The sequence below is a fragment of the Papio anubis genome, chromosome 12 (genome assembly GCF_008728515.1).
Source record: "Papio anubis isolate 15944 chromosome 12, Panubis1.0, whole genome shotgun sequence".
NCBI lineage: Eukaryota > Metazoa > Chordata > Mammalia > Primates > Cercopithecidae > Papio > Papio anubis.
In genome coordinates this window covers 106,126,913-106,151,106 of record NC_044987.1, presented here as the reverse complement: position 1 = coordinate 106,151,106, position 24,194 = coordinate 106,126,913, and the positions used below count along the sequence as shown (strand labels likewise).

The window sequence follows — 24,194 nt, the reverse complement described above, 5'->3', positions numbered from 1 at the left end:
ATTTTCCTTATTATAATAAATTGCTACAGTAACAGTCAGATTTTGTTTACTTGGAACTCTTAGAGAATGAATCATTCTGAATAATGGAATTCCATGGAGTCTGATTTCCAGGTACTTGATCAGGTTTTCCCTGTAGTTTAAATTTTTCTCTAAAATACTTTTCATGATTTCTTCACCTCCTTAAAGTTAAGTGAAAATTATTCTAATTTTTCTTTACAATTAGGTTATTGTTTGCATCATTTATTGTGCTGTGCAGCAATGGAAGTTTGTAGGGTTGTTTATCCTTTGTGAAAAAGCCATAAAGTGCTTTGAGATCTTGTGTGTTCATTATGTCCTTTTTAACCTGCCTCTCTCTAATTCCTGTCTCTTTTTTGCTTCTGGGCTTATAGCGCCTCTTTTCAATGCTAAAGACTTTGAATGGCATATTACCATTCTTTTACAGGTTGTATATAACACAGGAGTACATAGACTCTAAACATCGACTCATAGTGGGCCTGGCTTATAAACATTTATTGGTTGAATGGATGTTGTAACATGGCCATGGCATTGCTTAAAAATGGGGATGTGTTCTGAGAAATGTATCAGGTGATTTCAGCCTTGTGCAAACATCATAGAGTATACTTACACACACCTAAATGGTACAGCCTACTACACACCTAGGCTACAAACTTATACAGCATGTTATGGTACTGTAGGCAGTTGTAACACAATGGTAAGTATTTGTGTAGCTAAACATAGAAAAGGCACAGTAAAAATACAGTATTAGGTTGGGCGCCATGGCTCATGCCTATAATCCCAGGACTTTGGGGGCCGAGGCAGGCGAATCGCAAGATCAGGAGTTCGAGACCAGGCTGGCCAACATGGTGAAACTCCATCTCTACTAAAAATACAAAAACTTAGCTGGGCGTAGTGGCGGATGCCTGTAATCCCAGCTACTCGGGAAGCTAAGGCAGGAGAATCGCTTGAACCAGGGAGGCTTGCCACAGTGAGTCGAGATCACACCACTGCACTCCAGCCCAGGAGACAGAGACTCCATCTCAAAAAAAAAAAAAAACACCAGTATTATAATCTCATGATCTCATGGGACCACCATCACATACGCAGTCTGCCATTGACTGAAATGTTATTTGGCATGTAACTGTATTTACAAAGTTGTCAAACATACTCTGATAATCTTCTAAGGAGGAGAAGTATTTGAGAGGTGAGAAATTCACATTAACATTTTCCAAAGACAGTTATACATCTTAAAATTTAAGAACTTGAAAGTACCTCAGAAAACATGTATGTCAGGCTGTAAGTCTTCTGCAGTCAACCTTTGTCTGGCAAAGATCTTTGCCATTTTCTGTCACCTCAAAAAGAGAAACACAGCTGTCAGTGAACTCCCTTCCTTCTGCTAATACTTTTATCTTTATGCCTCCTCTGTATCTTTGCTGAACTAAAAGCTTCAAGGAAATGATAAGTACTTCCTCACAATTGAATGTTGACCAGACCCATGCTATTCAAATATTGTAAAACTTTGTTATCTAGTAACTTTTTAATCTAAAGCTAAGTTATGCTTTAAATAGTTCTTTCAATCTTCATTTATCTCATTTTTTCTTTCTTGCAATTCTTCACATATCAGGTAAACAGACTAGTTAGGCATTTTGTTTTTTGGTTTTGTTTTATTTTGTTTTTTGTTCTTTTGAGACAGTCTCGCTCTGTTCCAGGCTGAAGTGCATTGGCACAATCTCAGCTTACTGCAGCCTCCACCTCCCAGGTTCAAGCGATTCTCCTACCTCAGCCTCCCGAATAGCTGGGACTACAGTCCTGCGCCACCATGCCAGCTAATTTTTATATTTTTAATAGAGATGAGGTTTCTCCGTGTTGGCCAGGCTGGTCTCCAACTTTTGAGTCTCAAACTTTTGACCTCAGGTGATCCACCTGCCTTGGCCTCCCAAAGTGCTGGGATTACAGGCGTGAGCCACCACGCTCAGCCTGGGTTAGGCATTTTGGAATGGGACTGTCACACTTCCACAGGTCCTTCCCTCCCCCAATTTTATTTTTTCTAAAAATCTCATTTAAAAATACCTGTAGAGTCATGTACTAAATAACTATCTCTTGATGTCTGGACAGAGTTGCAAATTAAGCACCTTCTCCTGCTTCCTTATGTGAAGCTCTTATACTCTGGTCACTGGCAGTAGCTTTAACATTTTTTCTGTATCCCATTCCTTTGGACAGTGGGTCTCTCTGTCACTTTATTGATTGACTTAGGTTGTTTCTAATTTTACTTTCGCAGCTACAAATATTGTGAGCATCCTTATGTATATCCTTGCCTACTTATTGAACAATGTCTGTAGGATAGTTTCCTAGACTTTGTTTTGCTCAAAGGTTATGCACTTGTAACATTTTGATATATTTTGTCAAATGACACTCCAAACAATGAGAACACATTTATAAGCCAGCTACCAGTATATGAGTGTTCATTTTTTCTACAGCTTCAACATAATTGTTTGATTTGTTGATCCAGATAACATGAGCAATAAGTAATAAATCTCAAGGTTATTTTCTATTATCTTTGATTTATGACTTCTACAAATAGCTTTCAAAAAGAGGTGCATTTAATATTTTCCTTTTATCACTTCCAAGCCTATTCAGATATGAAATGTGCTATCAAAACAAGACAATTCATTTTTTATTATTACAGGCATGAAACATCATTTAAGGAAGTTACTTTATCAATCATTGCCAAATACTTCTTTACTATTACATCACCTGTCAAGTCAGGATATGTACTTTGAATGCTTTTTCTTCCAAGTTGGAGTTTACAGGACAACTGTTGAACTTGTCATTTCCTTTGCTAACATTTACATGTGATCACTTTGAAATACTCCTTGAGTTTTGCTAAGCAATAACACTGATTACAATGGTGAATGAACAGTAATTTAAAGCATATTAAAGGAGACTTTGTTAATCCAAACAAGCATTAATGAATCTGAGCTTTGTTTATTTATTGCTTGCTTGCAGGTGGATTCACCAATGAACTTGAAGCATCCTCATGACCTAGTCATATTAATGAGACAAGAAACAACAGTTAACTACCTCAAAGAATTAGAGGTGAGGCAACTGGGCACATGCGATGGCAGCTGAAGCTTGCTGCATTTCACAGGAGCCATTGTGTTCAAAGAAAAGCTAAAGCATATTATTTTTTAAGTCTGATTCTTCTAACTTTTGCAGGAATATACTACCTGCAATTTTTTAAAAATCATTTTATCAAAGTGATATTTGAGCAATAGTGAGAAAAACAGACTACTCTAGCCTGGGTATGTGCCTGACTCTTAAAACTCATTTATCTTTGAACAGAGTTTCCATGTTTTTAAGTTTTTTCATCAAATATGAAAATGATACAATCTCTGAAGATATTCCTAGAATAATTTGGGTAAAATCTGAAAGAAAGAAAGAAACATTTTAATAGCCTAAAAATGTAATTATTGTTTATTCCCAGGTAGTGAAAACTAATGTCTTCCTATTATGTCTTCTTATGGTTGACGTGAAAAACATTAATCACCTTGTACCTTGAAAGCTCGAACCTTACTAGTGCTAATAAAATCTGACCTCTTTTTAAAAATAAACATCAGTTTTCTTTTTCTCTAACATGTTTCCATAAATTGATTTTTGCTTAATAGCAAAGAGTATTTGTTATTTGAAAATCTAGGGTTTTTTTCCTCGTGAAATCTTTGCTTAAAAGTTACAATGTAAATTGAATCTAAATTGTAAAGAAACTATAAGTTGTAGAAACATTAAATCAAATTGCAAAATGAGAAAAAAAACTTGAGAATAATAAAAGTAGTAAGAGTAGAATCAGAGTATTTCACAACTACAAGGAATCATAAGATCCTAATTTTAGAGGCAAGGAAACAAGTAGACCTGAAGACACTGAATTGTCTGACTTCATAAAGCAAGATATGGCAGAACCAGAAACAAAAACTGTATCTCTTGACTTTAAAAGCTGGCATATCTGGTTTTTTGTTGTTGTTGTTTTTTGAGACGAAGTTTCACTCTTGTCACCCAGGCTGGAGTGCAGTGGCACAATCTTGGCTCGCTGCAACCTCCACCTCCCAGGTTCAAGCGATTCTCCTGCCTCAGCCTCCTGAGTAGCTGGAATTACAGGCACCTGCCACCACACCCAGCTCATATTTGTACTTTTAGTAGAGACGAGTTTCGCCATGTTGGCCAGGCTGGTCTCAAACTCCTGACCTCAGGTGATTCACCTGCCTCGGCCTCCCAAAGTGCTGAGATTACAGGCGTGAGTCACCGCACCCAGCCAAAAGCTGGCATACCTGGTAAACTAAGTTGGCTTGTATTTTCTTGTTATGTAGAAGTCCTGAATTTCATTTACATATATTTAGACTAGTGTATTTATCAATATACGTATGTCTACAAATAGTTATAAATATGTACTTTTAAAAAATCTGTGAATTAAGAGAGAAAAGTAGCACACATTAACCAGTTCTGCCTAGGTAGAAGTATATTTAGAGTATTTCTAGAACTTGAATACCTCAACATTGTAAAAATAGTTTCTCACCTTGTACACACTGGTTTTATCACTTGTAAATTTGGAAATGTTGACTTTTGTCAATACTAGGAATTAGACAGTAGGTATCCTTATAGTGCTTCATGCTTGGAAGCATGATCTATTTTTATTTAAACCCAATGTTCAGAAAGATGCAATGGTGCAGAAAATCTGTGTTGTTGTTTTTTTTTCAGGTATATAGGCACATTATATATGTTTATTGCTATTTTGGGAGGCTGTATTATATAAAGAGAAAGAGATTTAAATTACAGGATATATAGGAAGAAAGTGCCATTTCTTAAGTCAGTGAAAATGAAATGAAAAATACTGACTCCAACAATTTTTGGTTAAGGTAGTGTAGAAGTTTGTACTTAGTAAACTTCTATTTTTGTTTATACTGATACTAAGTATAAACTTCTATTTTTGTTTATACTTATACTATGAAGCTTCTGCTTCATATGCATAGCAATGACAGGTAAAATATAAAAATAGAAACCAAAATAAAATGTGGGCAGGCTTGAAAGTAGTATAAGCATCTCCATAAACCAGAAATGAGGAGAAGCACTAAATTGGGAATGTGACCAAAGCTACCAACCTGTTGGGCTCCAAGGCCAGGAGCAGGCTATAGTATCTGATATTCAGCACTGTGGGGTTAAGGGAGCTGACAATATTCCATGCAAGATGTAGGAACAGAACGAGGCTTACTGCTTGAAGACTGGGATGAAGCCATTCTGCTCATAGAAAGAGCCTGGCAAAAAACAACAACAACAACAACAACAACAAAAGAAAACATATCAAAAACAGAAAGACTAATGCTGATGACCAAAAAAAGGAACTGAATCATCCAATAGTTCAATAATTACATCTTCAATTTCCTGAATATCATTTTAGGGTAGAATATTTGCAATAGGAACTTGAAACCAAAATTGAAAGGTCTGATTCTGAACTTGGTAACTGGATAGAACCTGGAAACAGCCACAAGACTGTGAGACCTAGATGATGGTCATGGAGTGATTGCAAAGAAGGGGATGAGACAGAGGGTGTGAAGAAATACTCCAGGGTTTCTGACTTGAGTGATTGCAAGATTGAAGTTGATGTTAGCTGAGATAAAGAAGACTGAAAGAGGTACAAGATTGGGGAGGAGTTTGGCTTTGAAATGTTAACGTTTGAATTGCCTGTCAGGCATTCAAGAATGGACATCACGTGGGCAGTTGGTTCTTCTAGTGCAAACTCAAGGGGAAAGATTCAGGCTGAAGATAGAAAATTGTTAGTCATTGACAGATAGACTTAAAGCTATGAGACTAGATAAAACAGTTTATCTACCAAGTAGTGACAACTGTATGAACATCTTAGATAACAGAAGACAGTGAAGGATAAGGGAAAATCAATTCTACTGAAATTTTATATTCTTTTAAACTATCATTTAAAAATGCGGGCAAAGTAAAGATAATTTCTGACGTACAAAGGCAGTACTAACCACAGACTCTCACTTCAGTTGAAAAAATATTAAGGATATTTTCTGCAAGAAGAAAAGTAAACCTATTGGAAGTTCATATAATGTATGATAATAAGTTAAAAACATTGATGAAAAAATTGCTAAATTTACTTATTATGCTCTCTGAGGTCAAACTAGATAAAATTAATAATATGCAATTGGGTTGGAGCATGTTCAGTGATTAAAGCATGTTAGACTGTTTTGTCATGTTCAAAAGATAAAAATAACTGAATAAATTAATATGCTATGGGAAAATTTATTGGCAAATATATTAAAAACTTAAGAATGTTGCTTGCTACTTTGTAAGTAGTCTTACCAAAAAATAAACCACAATATAATTTGTTATTCAGTGTAATTGGTTTTCTTTGTCATTCTATCTCTTACATTTTATATATTTAAAAGATTATTCTGAAAACAGATTTATAGGCTTCATCAGACTGCCAAAGAAGTCCATGACACAAAAAGATTATTACTCTAGATCCTGCTGTCAATATTCAGGAAATACAGAAAATAGAGGAACATATTCAGTGAACCTTGAGGACCTAGTCAGCAAATTCCCCTAGAATGGCAAACTCTACAGAACAAACAATCCAATTTCCTTTTTTTTTTCCTTTTTTTTTTTTGAGACAGGGTCTTGCTCTGTCACGTAGGCTGGAGCGCAGTGGCGTGAACACGGCTCACTGCAGCCTCAACTTCCTGGTTGTCTTCCTCATGCTGTCTTCCTACCTCAGCCTCCTGTGTAGCTGGGACCACAGGCGTGCACAATGCCCAGCTATTTTTTTTATTTTTTGTAGAGACAGGGTCTCACTTTGTTGCCTAGGCTGGTTTCGAACTCCTGGGCTCAAGCAGTCCTCCCAACTTAGGCTCCCAAAGTGCTGGGATTATAGGCATGAGCCACCATGTCTGGCCCCAGTTTCTTTAACACATAAATTACAAGGGAGTGGGGAGAGAAAGTATCCAGTAGATTAAAAGAGATGTAAGAGACAAATCACCCAATTGCAGTGTGTATGGACTATATTGAATTCTGATTCAAACAAACTGTATTTTTATTTATTTTTTTTTTAGTTTTTATTTTTGAGACGGAGTCTCGCTCTTGTCGCCCAGGCTAAAGTGCAGTGGCACGATCTCGGCTCACTGCAAACTCCACCTCCCGGGTTCACACCATTCTCCTGCCTCAGCCTCCCGAGTAGCTGGGACTACAGGCACCCACCATCACGCCCAGCTAATTTTTTTATGTTTTTAGTAGAGACGGGGTTTCACCGTGTTGACCAGGATGGTCTTGAACTCCTGAGCTGAGGTGATCTGCCTGCCTCGGCCTCCCAAAGTGCTGGGATTACAGGTGGGAGCCATCGTGCCTGGCCTCAAACTATATTTTTAAAAGAGAAGAAACAATTGGGAATTTGAATGCAGACTGGATATTTGATATTAAGGAATTACTGTTTTTTACATGTGATCGTGGTGTGGTGGTTTTATTTTTTTACAAAAGAGGCTTTTCTTTTCAAAACATACTGAAATATTTACTGATGAAAACCAAAAACAAAAAACGCAGGGGACAAGCACTAAAATAATAGACATGCAGGCCAGGTGTGGTGGGCCACACCTGTAATCCTAGCACTTTGGGAGGCTAAGGCAGGAGGATCACTTGAGACTAGGAATTTAAGGCGCTGTCTCTACAAAATAATTTTGAAATTAGCCAGGCATGGTGGCAGGCACCTGGAGTCCTAGCTACTGGGGAGGCTGAGGCAGGAGAATTGCATGAGTCCAGAAGTTTGAGCTTACAGTGAGCTATGATAGTACCACTGCACTCCAGCATGAGTGACAGAATGAGACCCTGTCTCAAAAAAAAAAAAAAAAAAAAAAAAAGGTAAATCTATAGTTACCAAACTTACAAATAAAAAAGAGGATATAGGAGGAGAGGAGAGAACGTAGAAAAAGTATCTGCTATACAAATGCTAAGCAAAAGAAAGCTGATATGGATGTATTTATACAAGTTCACAGTTCCTTATTTGAAATCATTGAGGCTCTATGTGTTTAAGAATATGGTTTTTTGTTTTGGTTGTTTAATTTTAGAAATGTTAGGCCAGGCACAATGGCACACGCCTGTAATCCCAGCACTCTAGGAGGCCGAGGCGGGCAGATTGCTTGAGCCCTGGAGTTCGAGACCAACCTGGGCAGCATGGAGAAATGCTGTTTCTACCAAAAATAGAAAAATTAGCCAGCGTGGTGGTGTGCGCCTGTAGTCCCAGCTACTTGGGAGGCTGAGGTGGGAGGATCACCTGAGCCCAGGACATGGAGGTTGGAGTGAGCTGAGATTGTACCACACCACTGTACTCCAGCAGCCTGGGTCACATACCAAAACCAGGTCTCAAAAAAAAAAAAAAAAAAGAAAAGAAATGTGATAGGCACAAATATTTTATATTACATTCTACTTCTCTCAGGGCTGTTTCAAAGTCTATAATCAGATACATTAATATTTCTTTAGTGACATGTATGACCATGCGTGTTAAGAGTATAAAGACTGTAAAATGGCTTTCCATCGGGTTTTGTTGCCATGTGAATTTTAATGCAAAAAAATTTTTTAAAGCTTTAAGTTTTCAGAATTTTAGATTTACAATGATAAAGAACAGTGGGCCTGTCTCAGACAAAGTAAGAGCCTAAAATAATTAATAGACAGATACTACATATTAACAACCTACCACAAAATATAATATCATATATACTTGTGTGTACCTAACAACTCGGCCTCATGGATGTGAGTATGTTTATATCAAGACAGCAGAAACTGACAGGATTACATGAAAAGTCAGCCAGAGGAAGCAACTTTAGCAGATTTTTGTCAGAAACTGGTAAGTCTAACAAAAATAAGATACAGGAAGTAACACCTTTGGATCTCTGTATAAATCTATACATAGATGTATACAGCAAGACATAGAAAAAGATATAGAGGGAGCGAGTATGTCCTAAATTGAACAAAGAGAACATACAGTGTTTTCAATGTAGAATATTTACCAGAATTGACCACTACCAGGATATAAGGGAAGTGATTTACAAAGTTTTGTTATCATGCATAATATGTTCTCTGATCACAGTGCAATTAAGTTAAAAGAAATAAAATACACATGCCCAGGAAAAAGGAGAGAAAACACAAATTTTGAAAATCTTGAAGGCATTCTTAAATCACCCATGGTTTAAAGAGAAAAATCACAAAACTTTAGACTATGGTGAGAACACTTCATTTCAAAAGTCCTGAAATGAAGCTTAGATATATTTAGAGATGAATTTATAGAAAAATGCATTTATTAAAATAAATGGCACAGTGACTCACATTTGTAATCCCAGCTACTTGGGAGGCTGAAGCCGGAAGATTGCTTGAGCCCAGGAGTTTGAGTCTAGACAGGACAGCCATAGCGAGAGCTTGTCTTTTAAAAAAAAAAAAGACTGAAAAGAAATGAGTTAAATATTCAACATGAGTTAGAAAACATAATAAACCAATTAACCAAAATAATATAAATATGGAAATAATAACATAAGAAATTAAACAGTCTCAAGAAAACAGTATTTACTTAAAAAATAAAAAGACCAAACTCTAGCAGCAAGACTTATCAGAAAAAAAGAGAAATGACAGAAAAAAAGAAATGTTAGTGATGAAAAAGCAGATATAAGATAAAGATTTTTAAAACTAAAGACATAATTATTAATACTATAAAAACTCTAGATCAATAAATTTGAAAGCTTAGGTATAATGTAAGATTTTAGAAAACGATGAAATTTAAAAACTGATTGAATAAATGGGTACAGGATAGACTCTTTATAAATGATATTAGGAAACTGTCCATGTGGGAAAAAAATACCTTTCAATGTACAAAAAAAAAAAATTTCCTATACGGTTTAAAAATCTAAGTATGAAAAGTGAAACTTTTTACTAAAAAAAAAAATTTGATAGTCATACATTGCTTAATGACAGGAATATGCTCTGAGAAATGTGTTGTTAGGGGATTTCACCATTGTGGGAACATCATAGAGTGTACTTACACAAACCTAGGTGATATAGCCTACTATACAGTCACCTATGCTATATTGTATAGACTCCTAGTCTACAGAACTGTATAACAAGTGTACAGAACTGTATAACATGTTACTGTACTGAATACTGTAGACAGTTGTAACATAATGGTAAGTATTTGTATATCTAAGCATAAAAAAGGTACAGTAAAAATGTGGTATTGTAATCTAATGAGACCACCACTGGGGTCTGTTGTTAACCAAAAACATCTTTATGTGGTACTTGACTGTAATTGATTGATGTAATTACGATCTCAGGTTTGGGAAGGATTTCTTAAATAAAACAGAGTACAAACCATTAAGAAAACAGTTGATAAAGTTGCCCATCTTATAATTAAAAGTTTTTCTTCAAATGATAAAAGATAAGCTACAGACTAAAAGCCGATACTTGCCATGCATATAACTCATAGAGGATGAGTTTATAGAATTACTTTTTCCATAAATTTCTACAGATTAATTTCTTATTTATTTATTTATTTGTTTATTGTGAGACAGGGTCTCATTCTTGCCCCAGCTGGAATGCAGGTAGGATGATCATTGCTCACTGTAACCTCATTGCCTGGGCTCAAGCAGTCCTCCTACCTCAGCTTCTCCAGTAGCTAGGACTACAGGCGAGCACCACCACTACGCTTGGCTAACTTTTTATTTGTTTCGTAGAGATGGGGTCTCGCAGTATTGCCTGGCTGGTTTCAAACTCCTGAACTCAAGTGATCCTCTAGCCTTGGACTCCCAAAATGTTAAGATTATAGGCACAAGCCACCACGCCATTCCTACACATCAGTTTTTTAAAAAAGAAAACCTATTGGGGGAAAAAAATGAGCAAACTTGAACAGCCAATTCACAAAATATCTCATAAACATATGAAAATATGTTCAATCTTATTAAATATTATTCTATTAGTTGATATAGTCCATATTTTATAGTGTATTAGTCAACTTGTGCATTGGCAACAAATAGCCACAGAACCTCAGTGCTGTTCTTATGAAGGAAAGTGAAGGCTCACGGAAGAACAACCAAATAATATAAGCCTGGTTAAAGTTTCTACTGAGAAGTGATATACATCATCTCTACTCACATTCCATTGGCCAAAGCAAGTCATGTGGTCATGCCTTGAAGTCAGTAGGGCAGGATAGCATATCTCCATGAAAAGTGTGGAGGGAATAATTGGAAACAGATCATAGGCTCTGTCCCCATTAATAACCCCAAAATCTTAATGGCATAAAACAATAAGGCCATGCTAAATGATCATTTGGGGCTCTGTTGGGGATCTGTACCATGTCACTGTGATCCATAAGCCAGGACCTAGGCCGACAGAGTAGCCACTGTAATATTGGCATTCTCAGTAGCTGAGGGAGAAAGAAAGAACATGGTGAAGCATACACTAACTCTATAAAAGCTTTCCTGTAAAAGGGTCACATGGGACTTATGTTACATTGGCCAAAGCAAGTCATATTGCCCAGGCCTGAGTCTGGCAAAACAGTGATGTATCACCTTGTAAGGAGGGGCAGGATTTTAGTGAATAGTAATACAGTCTATCACAATAACATAGTCTACTACCATAATAAATATAACAAAATAATGTTTCATACCTATTAGATTGGCATAAGTTTAAAAGCATGACAAAACCAAACATTGGTAAGATTCTGGGGATATAGGTGTTATGATCTACTGGGAGAATTCTAATAGTTATAACCACTGTGAAAAGCAGATTGACACATCTGCATAAAACTGAAAATGTGTGCATCCATATGACCCCATATTTCTGCCCTTGCTAGAATTTTTCACATGTGTACAAGGAGACATAAGAATATTGTAGCATTTTTAATTGCAAAGAAAGTTTTTTTAAAAGAAGCAACATAAATGTTTACAGGAAAATGGATAAATACATATTTATACATCCATCTAAATGAAAAATTTAGAGCTATTCTGACTAATGTAGATAAATATAAAAAACATACATACTTTTTTTTTTTAAGTTGTAGATACATTAAGTATGATACCATTTATGTAAAATTTTAAAACTTACAAAGCAATGCTGTATGTTGATTTGGGATACATATATAATGAAAGTAATATTTTAGGAGAGTATGGGTAATATAGTATTTTATAAAAATATACGTGGAAATGACACAAACTCAGATTAATTATAAGAAGTTAGAGATTTAGACAACATTAAAGAATACCTTGAACTCCCTCCCTTTTTTTTTTTTCTTTAAAAAAAAAAAATCTCAGCTAGGCATGGTGTCTCATGCTAGTAGTCCCAACACTTTGGGAGGCCAGGGTAGGAAGATTGCTTGAGCCCAGGAGTTTGAGACCAGCCTGGGCAACATAGTGAGACCCTATTTCTATAAAAAACAGAAAAGTTGGCCAGGCATGGTGGCTCATGCCTGTAATCCCAGTACTTTGTGAGGCCAAGGCAAGTGGATTGCTTGCACTCAGGAGTTTGAGACCAGCCTGGGCAACATGGCAAAAACCCCATCTGTACAAAAAAAAAAAAACCAAAAAATTAGCCAGGCATGGTGGTGTGCATCTGTAGTCCCAGCTACCTGGGGCTCTAAGGCAGGAGGATCCCCTGAGCCCTGGAGTTTGAGGTTGCAGTGAGCTGTGATCGCACTACTGCACTCAGCCTGAGTGACAAAGTGAGACCCTGTCTCAAAAAAAAAAGAAAAAAAATTGGCATTGTGGCACATGCCTGTAGTCCCAGCTACTTGGGAGGCTGAGGTGAGAGAATCGCTTGAGCCCAGGAGGTCAAGGCTGCAGTGAGCTGTGATCGCACCACTGCAGCACTCCAACCTGGGTGACAGCAAGACACTGTCTCAAAAAAAAAAAAATGGGGTGGGGGAAGATAAAATATTGGCATATGATAGATATGGGTGTTGAAAAATGGATATTTGTGTTATTTGTACATTTGAAAAAATAGATATTTTATGAGTGACAGGAATTAACTGGAATACCCAGGTACCAATAGCAGCATGCTCTATATCTTGAAGGATTGAAACAGCTTGACAGATTTGTTTTCATTGCAGAGCCATTCTGTGCCAGGAAAGTTAAGTTAGTAGATGTGCTTCATGGGTAGTCAGAAATCATATTATGAAGGCACATGTGTGCCACTATGATGAATGTCGTGTTCTGTTACTTTCTGTATGTGGACATCTTTTTTGAGAAGCTTGTGTGTGTTGACTAAGTTAACTAAGGGCATTTTCAGAATTCTTGTCTTCCTGCATAGAGGATTCTAACTTCTTCAGCTCAAATTCCCCTTTCTCTTCAATGGTAATTAGACTAAAATATTAGAAGAATCCATTCTGTTCTTACTTTCTTCTTAACAGAAACAATTAGTTGCTCAAAAAATTCACATAGAAGAGAATGAGGACAGAGACACAGGACTGGAACAGAGACATAATAAAGAAGACCCAGACTGCATCAAAGCCAAGGTGCCCTTAGGGGACCTGGATCTGTATGATGGCACATACATAACTTTGGAGAGCAAAGACATCAGGTAAAGAAGTTCTCTTTCCGAAAATAAAATTGCTTTTTCAAACATTCTTTTCTCAAATTAGTAAGAAATTATTTCTGTAATAAGAGTAAGCTTCAATCACAGATGAGTTTTAGAATTTGAAAGTTCAAAATACATACTACATGTAGAATTCTTATAAATTAATTTAAAATATTTAACACCACAGTAGAAAATGGAACAACTTGGCTGAGTGTGGTACCTCACACCTGTAATCCCAGTACTTTGTGAGGCCAAGGTGGGAGGATTGCCAACAGCCAGGAGTTTGAGACCAGGCTGGGCAATATAGCGAGACCCTGTCTCTACCAAAAAAAATGTAAAAATTAGCCAGGCATGGTGGTGTGCACTTGTAGTTGTAGCTACTCAAGAGGCTAAACTGAGAGGATCACTTGACCCAAGAATTCAAGGTTACAGTGAGCTATGATGGTGCCACTCTACCAAAGCCCAGACTCTAGGCTGGGTGACAGAGTGAGACCCTGTCTCTTAAAAAAAAAAAAAAAGAAAAAGAAAATTGAACAATTTGTAGTTTAAAAAAAATTAACAAAACATTACTTATGGCCAATAAACATGGAAAAAAATTTCTCAGAAATGATCAAATAAGTATAAGTTGCAATATTTAGATAGTTTTCATCTACCAAAATGGAAAGCATATCAAAAAAATAGTAACTTGTAAAAATGTAGAGAGACTGTCAGTGGAAGTATAAATTGGTTTAACGTTTCTAGAAACAATTGAGCAGTTATGTTAGTTATTAAAAAGTCTGTGATCTTATTCTGTGATCTATATACTATTTTCTATGTGATTGTTGACTTTAATTTGAACTCCCAAAATGTTTGACTTTTCATGGCAGGTATATGAAAAGGTATGAATATTGACTAATAATTGGTTGTAAAGTTGAGATGCTATGAGAATATGAGAAAAAGTTGACATTTCTTAAAGTACTATTGACTGAGCGCAGTGGTTTACACCTGTAATCCCAGCACTTTGGGAGGCCAAGATGGGAGGATCACTTGAGGCCAGGAGTTCAGGACCACCCTGGGCAACATAGTGAGACCTGTCTACAAAAAATAAAAAAATATATAGCTGGTTGTGGTGGTGCATACCTGTTGTCCCAGCTATTTGGAAGGCTGAGGTGAGAGGATCGCGTGAGACCAGGAGATCAAGGCTGCAGCGAGCTGTGATCATGCCACTGCACTCCAGCCTGGGCAACAGAATGAGACCCTTTCTCTAAATAAATAAATAAAGTATTATTTATGTCACCTTTTATTCACTCATTGCTTCTTTTTGATTTTAGTCCTGAAGATTATATAGACACAGAATCTCCTGTCCCTCCAGACCCTCAGCAACCTGATTGTACTAAAATTCTAGAACTTCCATATAGTATACATGCTTTTCAGCACTTGAGAGTAAGTAGAGAACTTTAGGATTTTTTTTTTTTTTTTTTTGCATTCTTCTTTCTGTTGATCTCTCACTTATAAAGACTATTTCTCTTTCTTCTCTTCTTCCAAACAGCTCTATAATTTTACAGGCATCTCTTATTTCTTAAAACTCTAAAATATTAGTATTTCAAAATAAATACTGTAAGATACCAAATTATTTGTCATCTTTTATATCCTTTGATATGTCTTTTGAATCATTTTCTTCTCTTCAGGGTGTACAAGAGAGAGTTAATCTTTCTGCACCTCTACTACCTAAAGAAGACCCAATCTTCACGTATTTATCTAAACGATTAGGAAGGAGTATAGATGACATAGGCCACCTCATTCATGAAGGCCTACAGAAGGTAAGTCAGCAGTCACTTTAAGAGCCAGCAGGCTCTGTGTAAACAGAAGGTATTTTTCTCTTGGAAAATACCTGAGTAACTTGTTTTAGTCTAGAAGACAATTTGAAATTACACTTACATTGATGCAAATTGCATAGTTCAGTGCTGGGGAGAAATATGGATAGACTAGTCTCCTTTCCCAGGAAGAGATGCTGGAAAGTTTTATCTAAACTAATTGATGAAAAACAAAATACAAACTGACATTAGCAACAGGGTTTATAGGCTGGATTATATACATTGTGTGTGTAAGAAAGTTAATGTTTTAGTGTCTTTAATATTATCTACACACAATACATATATTACTACTGTTTTCTGAGACAGAAAAAGAATCACCACCAGCAATAAAATCTTCTGTAACTTTCTTTTAAGGGAACATCTACTTTAAAAAAAAATGAAATAGGGATTTATGTAACAGGACCCAAGAATTTAAATGTGTCATTCAGGATTAACGTGGGCATTTAGAAAATGTTTTTGTTCTTCTTTGTGCCTAAGGAGTATCATAGGAGGCAATGCAGTTTAGTTTCTAAGCAGTATTGTAGTGGTATAAAATAAGATGTATAATTGCCACCTTTGTATACAGTTTATTCAAATACATAACTCTGTATATTGAGAGGAATTTTCAGATAAAAGTACAATAATAACGACTTTCAAATGCTTTACATGGTTATTTTTGTAGCTGTGTTACCATCTTCATCTTATTTTTCCGAAGGTAATATAAAACTTTTACGTTCCCAGAACTTGATGAGTAATAAGAGAAAACTGGCCCAGGATTTTACAGTATCCTTCAGAGAATGGTTAGTTGAGAGTAGACCATAGTGGTAAGTGTTCTATAGAAAATTAAAACAGAAAGTAACTGGGTGGCTACTTTAGATCTAGCAGTTGGGGTTATCTCTCCGGAAAGGTGAAATTTAAGCTGACACCTGAATCATAAGAAGAAACCAAAATTCAAAGACCTTGGAAGAGCATGCTAGGCCACAGCAAAGGCTCTAAATCCTGATTGAGGTTAGGTGGTTGTATTTGTCTGCTCTGGCTTCCATAACAAAGTACCACTTTGGACCGTTTCTGCTCAAAACACTTCTGACACCAAACATATGGAGTTTTTTCTCACACTACTAATTCTCCAGTTCTCCTGACACCAACTAGGTGTTCTCCAACTCAGTACAATTCTGACACTAACTACCTGGATTTATCACAGACCCCACAGGTCAAGAACTCAGTCCCACAAGGCTACCTGCACTTCAGATGCCAGTCGCATGTCAAGGCCACCAGACAAATCAGCTATAAAGTCAAGAGTGTTCCCACAACTGCCTCCCCAAGTTAGAACAGCTCACAGAAGTCAGGAAAGTGCTTTACCAACTATTATTGGTTTATTGTAAAGGATGCAATTCAGGAACAGCCAAAGCCATAAGCCAGGGAATAGGGGGAAGGGATGCACAGAGCTTCCATGTCCTCTCCAGAACACCACCCTCCTAGAATCTCAATGTGTTCACCAACCCAGAAGCTCTCAAAACTCTGTTGTTTAAGAGTTTCTATGGAGGTTTCACTATGTAAGCATGAATGACTAAAGTATTGGCCATGAGTGATGAACTCAATCTCTACTTTCTCTCCCATCCCCGAAGGACAAGGGGAGAATGGGATTCTGAAAGATTTAACCCTCTAATCATGCCTTGGTTTTTCTGGGACCAGCATCTGTCCTGAAGCTATCTGGGGGCCACCTGCCTCCAGTCATCCATTAGCATATGAAAGACACACATTACTGCTGTGATTCTTCAAGTTTTAGGTTTGTGTGTCAGGAACTGGGGACAAAGACCAAATATATTTGTTCACACCACATACTAGGTGGCCTAACAAATTTATTTCTCATAGTCTGGAGGCTGGGAAGTCTAAGATCAAGGTGCCAGTGATTTGGTTCCTGGTGAGGGCTCTCTTCTTGCCTTGCATATGGCCACCTTCTCTTTGTGTCCTCACATGGCCTCATCTGTGTGCATGCTTGAAGACAGAGAGAGAGAGATCTGTCTTCCATTTCTTATAAGGACTCTTATAGGAAGAAACCAAATTTGGGCCCCAACCCTTATGACCTCATTTAGCCTTTATCCACTCCTCATAGGTCTGATAACACTTGAACATATGAACTTTGAGGAGACATAGATAGACATTCAGTCCATAACAGGTGGCGTGCAGCCAAATTCAGGCCAATATTGCTGGAGCCTGGTGAGCAAGAGGAAGGATGATAAGGAATGAAGCCAGAGAATTAGGCCAGTGCCAGATTATGTAAGGGTCTGAAATCCAGGGTAAGGATTTTGGATCTTATTCTAAGTGTGCTGAGAAGTCAGAGCAGAGAAGCAATGTATTGCAATTAATGGTTTAAAAGATCACTTTGATTGCTATATGAAGAAGTTATTGAAAGGACCACAACTGGAAATAGACCTGTTAGAAAGCTGTTGCAGTAGTTCAAGAGAGAGATGAAGGTGGTTTGGACTAGCAGTTGTTAGTAGTGGAAACGAGAGGACTTGAACTATTTAGGAGATATTTAGGAGTTTAGAAGCTGATGAGTTAGATATGGGGATTGAGGGCAAAAGAGGAATCAAGGAAAACTCTTAAATTTTTGACTTGAACAACTTGAAGGAGGAGAGTGTTGGGGTGGGAGAAGAGAAAATAAGAGTTCTATTTGGGCCATGTTAAATTTGAAACACCTATATGAGTTTGGAATTTCAGGGAAAGTTAGAGTTGGGCACATAGAGAGTAATTATTAAATAATGAATATCTGAAGCCAGGGAACTGGATGAAGTCATCTGGGGAAGAGTAAAGTTTGAGAAGAAGCCAGTTGACTCCTGGGTGCGTCCCACATGTATTTATCAAGCAGAGGGGGAAAGCCAGCAAAAAAGACCAGAAAGGGTATCCTGCAGAATGCGATGTCCTAAGAGCCAATGGCAGAAAGTGGTCAAAGGAAGGAGGGAGTAATTCACAGTAACATTAGAACATTTATAGATTTGGGGGAGATTTTATGAGAATTACAGAAAGATATTTCTTTAAATATGTATTTTTATCTTACCGCCAGTATGCTATGATATATATTTAACTTATACTCTCTTCAGTAGTTCATGTAGAACTTTTAATTGAACTTTTGTCCCAGTTTACACTCTGACATGAAAATAAAAGAAGAAAATCAAAATCAAAGCATTGGTTGATTTGAAAAACAACTTTCTCAAAAGGCCATGAAAAAGAAAACTGAAACCTCGGCCACAAGTCAGTTGTGAAGAATGTATTGTCCTTTAACCAACTTCAAGTAGTAGAAGTTCATAGTTGATCTGCTAATAGTGCAAAAATCTGAAATTGCATCACTCAAAAATCACATACTTTTCTTGAAGATAGAATGCTTAAGGATGAATAATGCAGGATTGTACTTATTGTAGTCTTCAAAAACTACATTTAACTAAATTTAAACTGTTTAACTACATTAAAATAGCTCTTTTAAAAATAATTGGGCCCTTGCGAAAGATTCATACTATAAAAATCTATAAAAGAAAGTAAAGTGAATAATTTCAAAACTGGTTTGTAATATATTCTTTTGGAGTTTGATTTTTACACAGCTTTATAGTTAAAACGTAATTATTCCCCATAGTATACATTTTTAATAATAGAATTGTGGGAGTCAAAGGGCAAATGTAATATACATTAATATGTATGTTAATGTAATATACATTACATTTTTAAAGCTTTTTACATGCATGTCAAGTTGTCCCCCAGAAATGCTGTAGTAACTTAGCATTTCTATAGTTTAATATCTAAAGTTAATAATATTCAGTAAGTATTGGCATTCTTTTTAGTCTTTGCCACTTCGTAAAAGGAAAACCTGTATCTTTTAAATTTCTATTTGTTTGTGAAGTTACACATTTTACATACTTCTTAGCTGTTTGTTCATGTTTTTGGCCCTTTTTCCTCTTTCTTTTTTTTTTTTTTTGTCTTTATGTTTAGAGTAAGCCTGTTTAGGTTTGTGCCTTCACTCAGATATTACATAAATAGAAAAATTTGTACAATGTTAATTTCAGGAATTTCACGTTAGAGCTATTTCTAAGTAGATGAGGTCTTCTGACTTAACTTCGGAAGTCCTGAAATAGAGCTCAACAAGTTGTGGTCAATTGGTGGGATTTTCAGCTTTATTTCCCTCTTGGAATAAGCTGGAGTCGGATGGTCTCTATATGAAGACCACACACTAATGCACATGCTCAGTTGATGATTAGAATACCCTTTTGACAGGTATAGTTTCTTTGCACTGTGTCCTCTTCTTTATCATTGCTTATCATTAGTCTGGCTCTTCATCTTGAATTTCAGAAGAGCCAGAATATTAAAAGTGCTCCTTTTGACTATTCTAAATTAAACTGTCTTGAGTCCTGTTTGTAATTTCACTTTTTTAATCTCTAGAACTCTTCCTCATGGGTACTGTATAACATGGCTTCATTTTACTGGAGAATTAAGAATGAGCCATATCAGGTAGTAGAATGTGCCATGCGAGCACTTCACTTCTCTTCCAGGTAAGATTCCTCCTCTTCTGGACTTGATTTTCCACATTCCTCAGGACTGTTATAGAAACAATACATAAGAAAGCAATAAGAAGCAGCATTGCATTATCTACTTTTCTCCATCCCTCTTCAAAGAAATAAGTCCCACAACAACAACAAAAAAAATCACAGATGTCAAAAAGTTCAAAGTGATAATTGTGTAGTATACTTTCCATTTCCATTAAGGAAAAAATATGTTATGTAGATGCCCTATGATTCACATAGGACTTGAATGCAATTATCGTAAACTAAGTTTAACTTTTCTTAAAGCAAATTTAAGTCCTAAATAAATTGTAAAATCATATAGTGTCTGCAAGACAAAATTTGTAGCTATCAGGTTAAGAACCATCAATAATTTAAAAATGAAACACTATGATTATCTTATTTGCTCCACCTATATCTTAGTTTCCTAAGCACAAGTAACTTTGAATGTCATTTTTCCTTGTCAAGTGGTTCTACATAATCGTGGAATGTGTGCTGCTTTCCTTAGGCACAATAAAGACATTGCCCTGGTCAACCTGGCAAACGTTCTACACAGAGCACACTTCTCTGCTGATGCTGCTGTCGTGGTCCATGCAGCTCTGGATGACAGTGACTTCTTCACCAGCTATTACACTTTGGGGAATATATATGCAGTAAGTACAACTGTTTGTTTCATGAGTCACGCTAGTAGTTGCCACTTTCTTTTTTTTTTTTTTTCCCCCACTCAGTAGAATGTTACTTTTTTCCATTTATTTTTTGGTCTGAACAATGGAAATGAAATTAGGAGGAAGAAAAATCCTCAACACAATAATGTAATTGTTCTAGCCTCTTGCCGAAAAAAAATAATAATAATTAAATTGGAATTTTAAACTTCTACAGGGTACACCCTTTAAGGTTAGCAATACCTTCCAACTAAACCATCCTATAGTATGCCTTAATATTGTAGGGATCTGGTCACTGATCAAAATAATGGTCACTGTAGAGTAAGATGTAGGTGTGATCTCATAAATCATTAGAGGATTTGGACAGATGCAACCAGGCGATGGCTCACATTTTTTTCCCTTGTGCGTGTGTGTGTGTTTTTGTCTCTTCAGATGCTTGGGGAATATAACCACTCAGTGCTCTGTTATGACCACGCTTTGCAGGCCAAACCTGGGTTTGAGCAAGCTATAAAGAGGAAGCATGCTGTCCTATGTCAGCAAAAACTGGAGCAGAAATTGGAGGCTCAACATAGGTAATTGAGAGGAAAAATTTCACTGAAGCACTAGCACTATAGAACCTTAGGTTAAATCTGTGTAGGGGATATCAGTGTTAATTTGGTAATTGGAATTAAGAAAGAAACCTCTTCAGTACTGCAGGTCCTATGCTTTTTCTGTTATCCTGGTGGTTTAGCACAATTCAGTGGTTGTGTAGAGGAATATCTTTAATTGTATGGATTCCTGCAACTAGAGACTATTTGTAGTAAAAGCTGTCATTTAAATCTTTATTGACCATTGATTACTTTTATGAAGTCAGTTGGGATGGGGAGACTGGGATACTTAGTAACTTTGTTGACTACATTTTTATTTCCATAGAATATACTAAGTTTCAGTAAAATCACTTACATGTGCAATAGTTGATATTTCTCCTCTTGGAGAGAGGTGGTGGCTTCTAGGGTTGGGCTCTTGTTAAGGTAGTTAAATGGGATCAAGAGACATTATTTGGCCCACGTGTTAATCATGATTGTGTGTTAGGTTGTACAGTAATGGAATTCTATTGTATTTGATCCTTGAGGTATAATAAATTAAAAAACATTTCCTTCAGTCAATAGGGCTAGTTAAGAAACTTTATGTTAACTCAGAAGTGAATTTTTCATATCTCAGAATTAGCTGTAATAGTTGAGTTTACTTTGGTTAGTAGAGAATTAAATAGAGATTTAGAATTCATTAAGCTTTTGTATTTGCTTATTTTCCAATCTGTTTAAGGCATAACATGGTAGGAAGTAAAAAGGATGACAGCTTGCTTATTCATAACTGGTTTCTGTTATACCTGGCTGAGCTTTTCCAGTATCATGCTCTTAACTGAGCTGGCTCTATCTTTACACAATCTGTGTAGCTCCTAAAATCTCTATATGTTACAGTGTGTAATAGGCAGTATGGGTTTTGTGATTAAATGTAATCAGGCAGCTGATTTACTGAAATCAGGTGGTGAAGCATATTCCTTTCTAAGTATAGTTTCTGTAGTTTTTCCTGGCCTGTAACCAATAAGTTAGAGTATGAAAGCAAAGTACTGTGGCCCCTAACTCTTAACTTTGTCTTTAAGCAGAATCTAGGGAAAAAGTGAAAAGGAGGAAAGGATTCTAGAAAGACTTTGAATGTTGATGGAACTAATGCAGATTTTGTAGAGAGTAATAGAGTTGTTAAATACGTAAACTTGTATATTGTCATGTATTTTTTTATGGCACCTGAAAAATGCAACATACCATTTGATGTCATGATAGTTGTATTGCCAGGTGTCATGGCCGATGCCTGTAATCCCAGTTATTCTGGAGACTGAGGCAGGGTGGAGGGGAGGAATCACTTGAGGCCAGGAGTTCAAATCTATCCTAGGTAACATAGCAAGACCCAGTTTCTAAAACTAAATTAGCCAGGCATGGTGGCATGTCCCTGTAGTCCCAGCTACTCCTCAGGAGGCTGAGGCAAGAGGACCCCTTAAGCCCAGGAGTTGAGCCCAAGAGTACAAGGCTGCAGTGAGCTACCATCAGGCCTCCGCATCCAGCCTCGGCAACAGAGCGAGACCCCATTTCTTTTTTTAAAAAGTGATATTTAAAGGAAGAATTTCACGTTTATCTTTTTGCCCTGTTATTATTGAACTGGTGGTACAGGGTTGTATGTTAAATAAAAGGAAAACACGCAGTAATTGTTGCTGAGAACCAGAAAAATCTATGCATTTAAGTGGGTTTAAAATTTTATGATTTTATAGCTCTAACTTTTTCCTGGTATTAAAAAATGTTAAGATCTCTCCAGCGAACACTGAATGAGTTAAAAGAGTATCAAAAGCAGCATGACCACTACCTGAGACAGCAGGAAATCCTAGAAAAACATAAACTGATTCAGGAGGAGCAAATCTTAAGAAATATCATTCATGAGACTCAGATGGCAAAAGAGGCACAGTTAGGTAAGTAGTGACTCCAAGTAATTGAAGACAGGTTAGGAAATTTGCTTCTTGCATGCTTTACTATCATAGCTTTCTTGTAGCCTTAAAGCAATGTGAAGTTGTGTTTATGACTTCCCTACATCTTGAAAGCATGATTCATCACTGTGGGTATACCAGGAGGCTTGGGGAGCTGGTGTGGTCCGCCTTGCTTTTTTCAAATTTACATTTTGAAATAAAAAATAAGTCTTGTAGATCCTAGAAATCTTAAGTTATTTGCCTTCTGTGCTCAACATCAGTTTATTTGGTTTTTTTTCCGACTTTAATATGCATATCAGTTTCCTGGAGATCTTGTTGAAATGCAGATTATGATTCAGTAGGTCTGAGTTGAGGTCTGAGAGCCTGCCTTCCTAATAAGCTCCCAGGTGATGCCTGTTGCCGCGGGTCTAAAAACTCTGCACTGTGGTGTAACAAGGCCTTACACTAAGGGAATATAAGCCAGACCCACCTAGAAACAACCCATCCATACTCCTTTTTTTCTTGCTCTCTTAAAAGCAACATTTTACAAGTGAAATTTTAGACTGGAATTTTAAACCTGGATCGATGGATTAGTTTCAGGGGGTTCTGAAATCCTCTCGAAAATTATATGTAGAATTGTGTATGTGTCCAATTGTATTTTTCTGGGAAGAGGGTATATAGCTTTTATTAAAATCTCTTAAGCATCTGTGATCCGTAAAAATAGAACCACTGGTTTATAGGAACTTGGATTGGCATGAGAGCAATGATTTGGTTATATCTAGAATGTTTTGTTTCTAATTACGAGGGAGCAGATCTGACAACTGAACACCAGAGAATAAATTAATAGAATCTCTTAATTATACCTTTCTCCCTTGATAAGTATGTTCGTCAAGAAAGCTTCTTAACCTTTGACGCTTAGCTGTGACCATTTATAGTTTATTTTACAATTCTCTTAACACATTTTCTTTGCTATTATGAGAGTAAAGAGTATGCTTATCTTTGAAATTACTTACTGCCCAGTCTACTGAAACGCAACCAGAGCTCTTACATATGCATTTGAAACAAA

General features: G+C 36.6%; 1 protein-coding gene across 10 annotated transcripts in view; it reads left to right on the top strand.

Moving 5' to 3' along the window:
• Positions 1 to 24,194, top strand: part of TTC17 (tetratricopeptide repeat domain 17) — a 140,933-nt gene that overhangs the window by 23,547 nt on the left and 93,192 nt on the right. For 8 of the 10 annotated variants that reach the window (XR_002517007.1, XM_003910009.2, XM_003910008.2 and 5 more), the window contains exons 2-9: positions 3,004 to 3,093; positions 13,433 to 13,602; positions 14,910 to 15,021; positions 15,267 to 15,398; positions 19,860 to 19,969; positions 20,487 to 20,631; positions 21,073 to 21,212; positions 22,974 to 23,134. Coding sequence is in view for 9 of the 10 variants with exons in the window: in XM_003910009.2 (XP_003910058.1) it covers positions 3,004 to 3,093; positions 13,433 to 13,602; positions 14,910 to 15,021; positions 15,267 to 15,398; positions 19,860 to 19,969; positions 20,487 to 20,631; positions 21,073 to 21,212; positions 22,974 to 23,134 (1,060 nt within the window). In the remaining variant the exon portion in view is untranslated. Of the gene's footprint in view, positions 1 to 3,003; positions 3,094 to 13,432; positions 13,603 to 14,909; positions 15,022 to 15,266; positions 15,399 to 16,160; positions 16,256 to 19,859; positions 19,970 to 20,486; positions 20,632 to 21,072; positions 21,213 to 22,973; positions 23,135 to 24,194 lie in introns of those variants that run through there. The other 2 variants (XM_021925888.2, XM_021925891.2) reach the window with 2 other exon arrangements.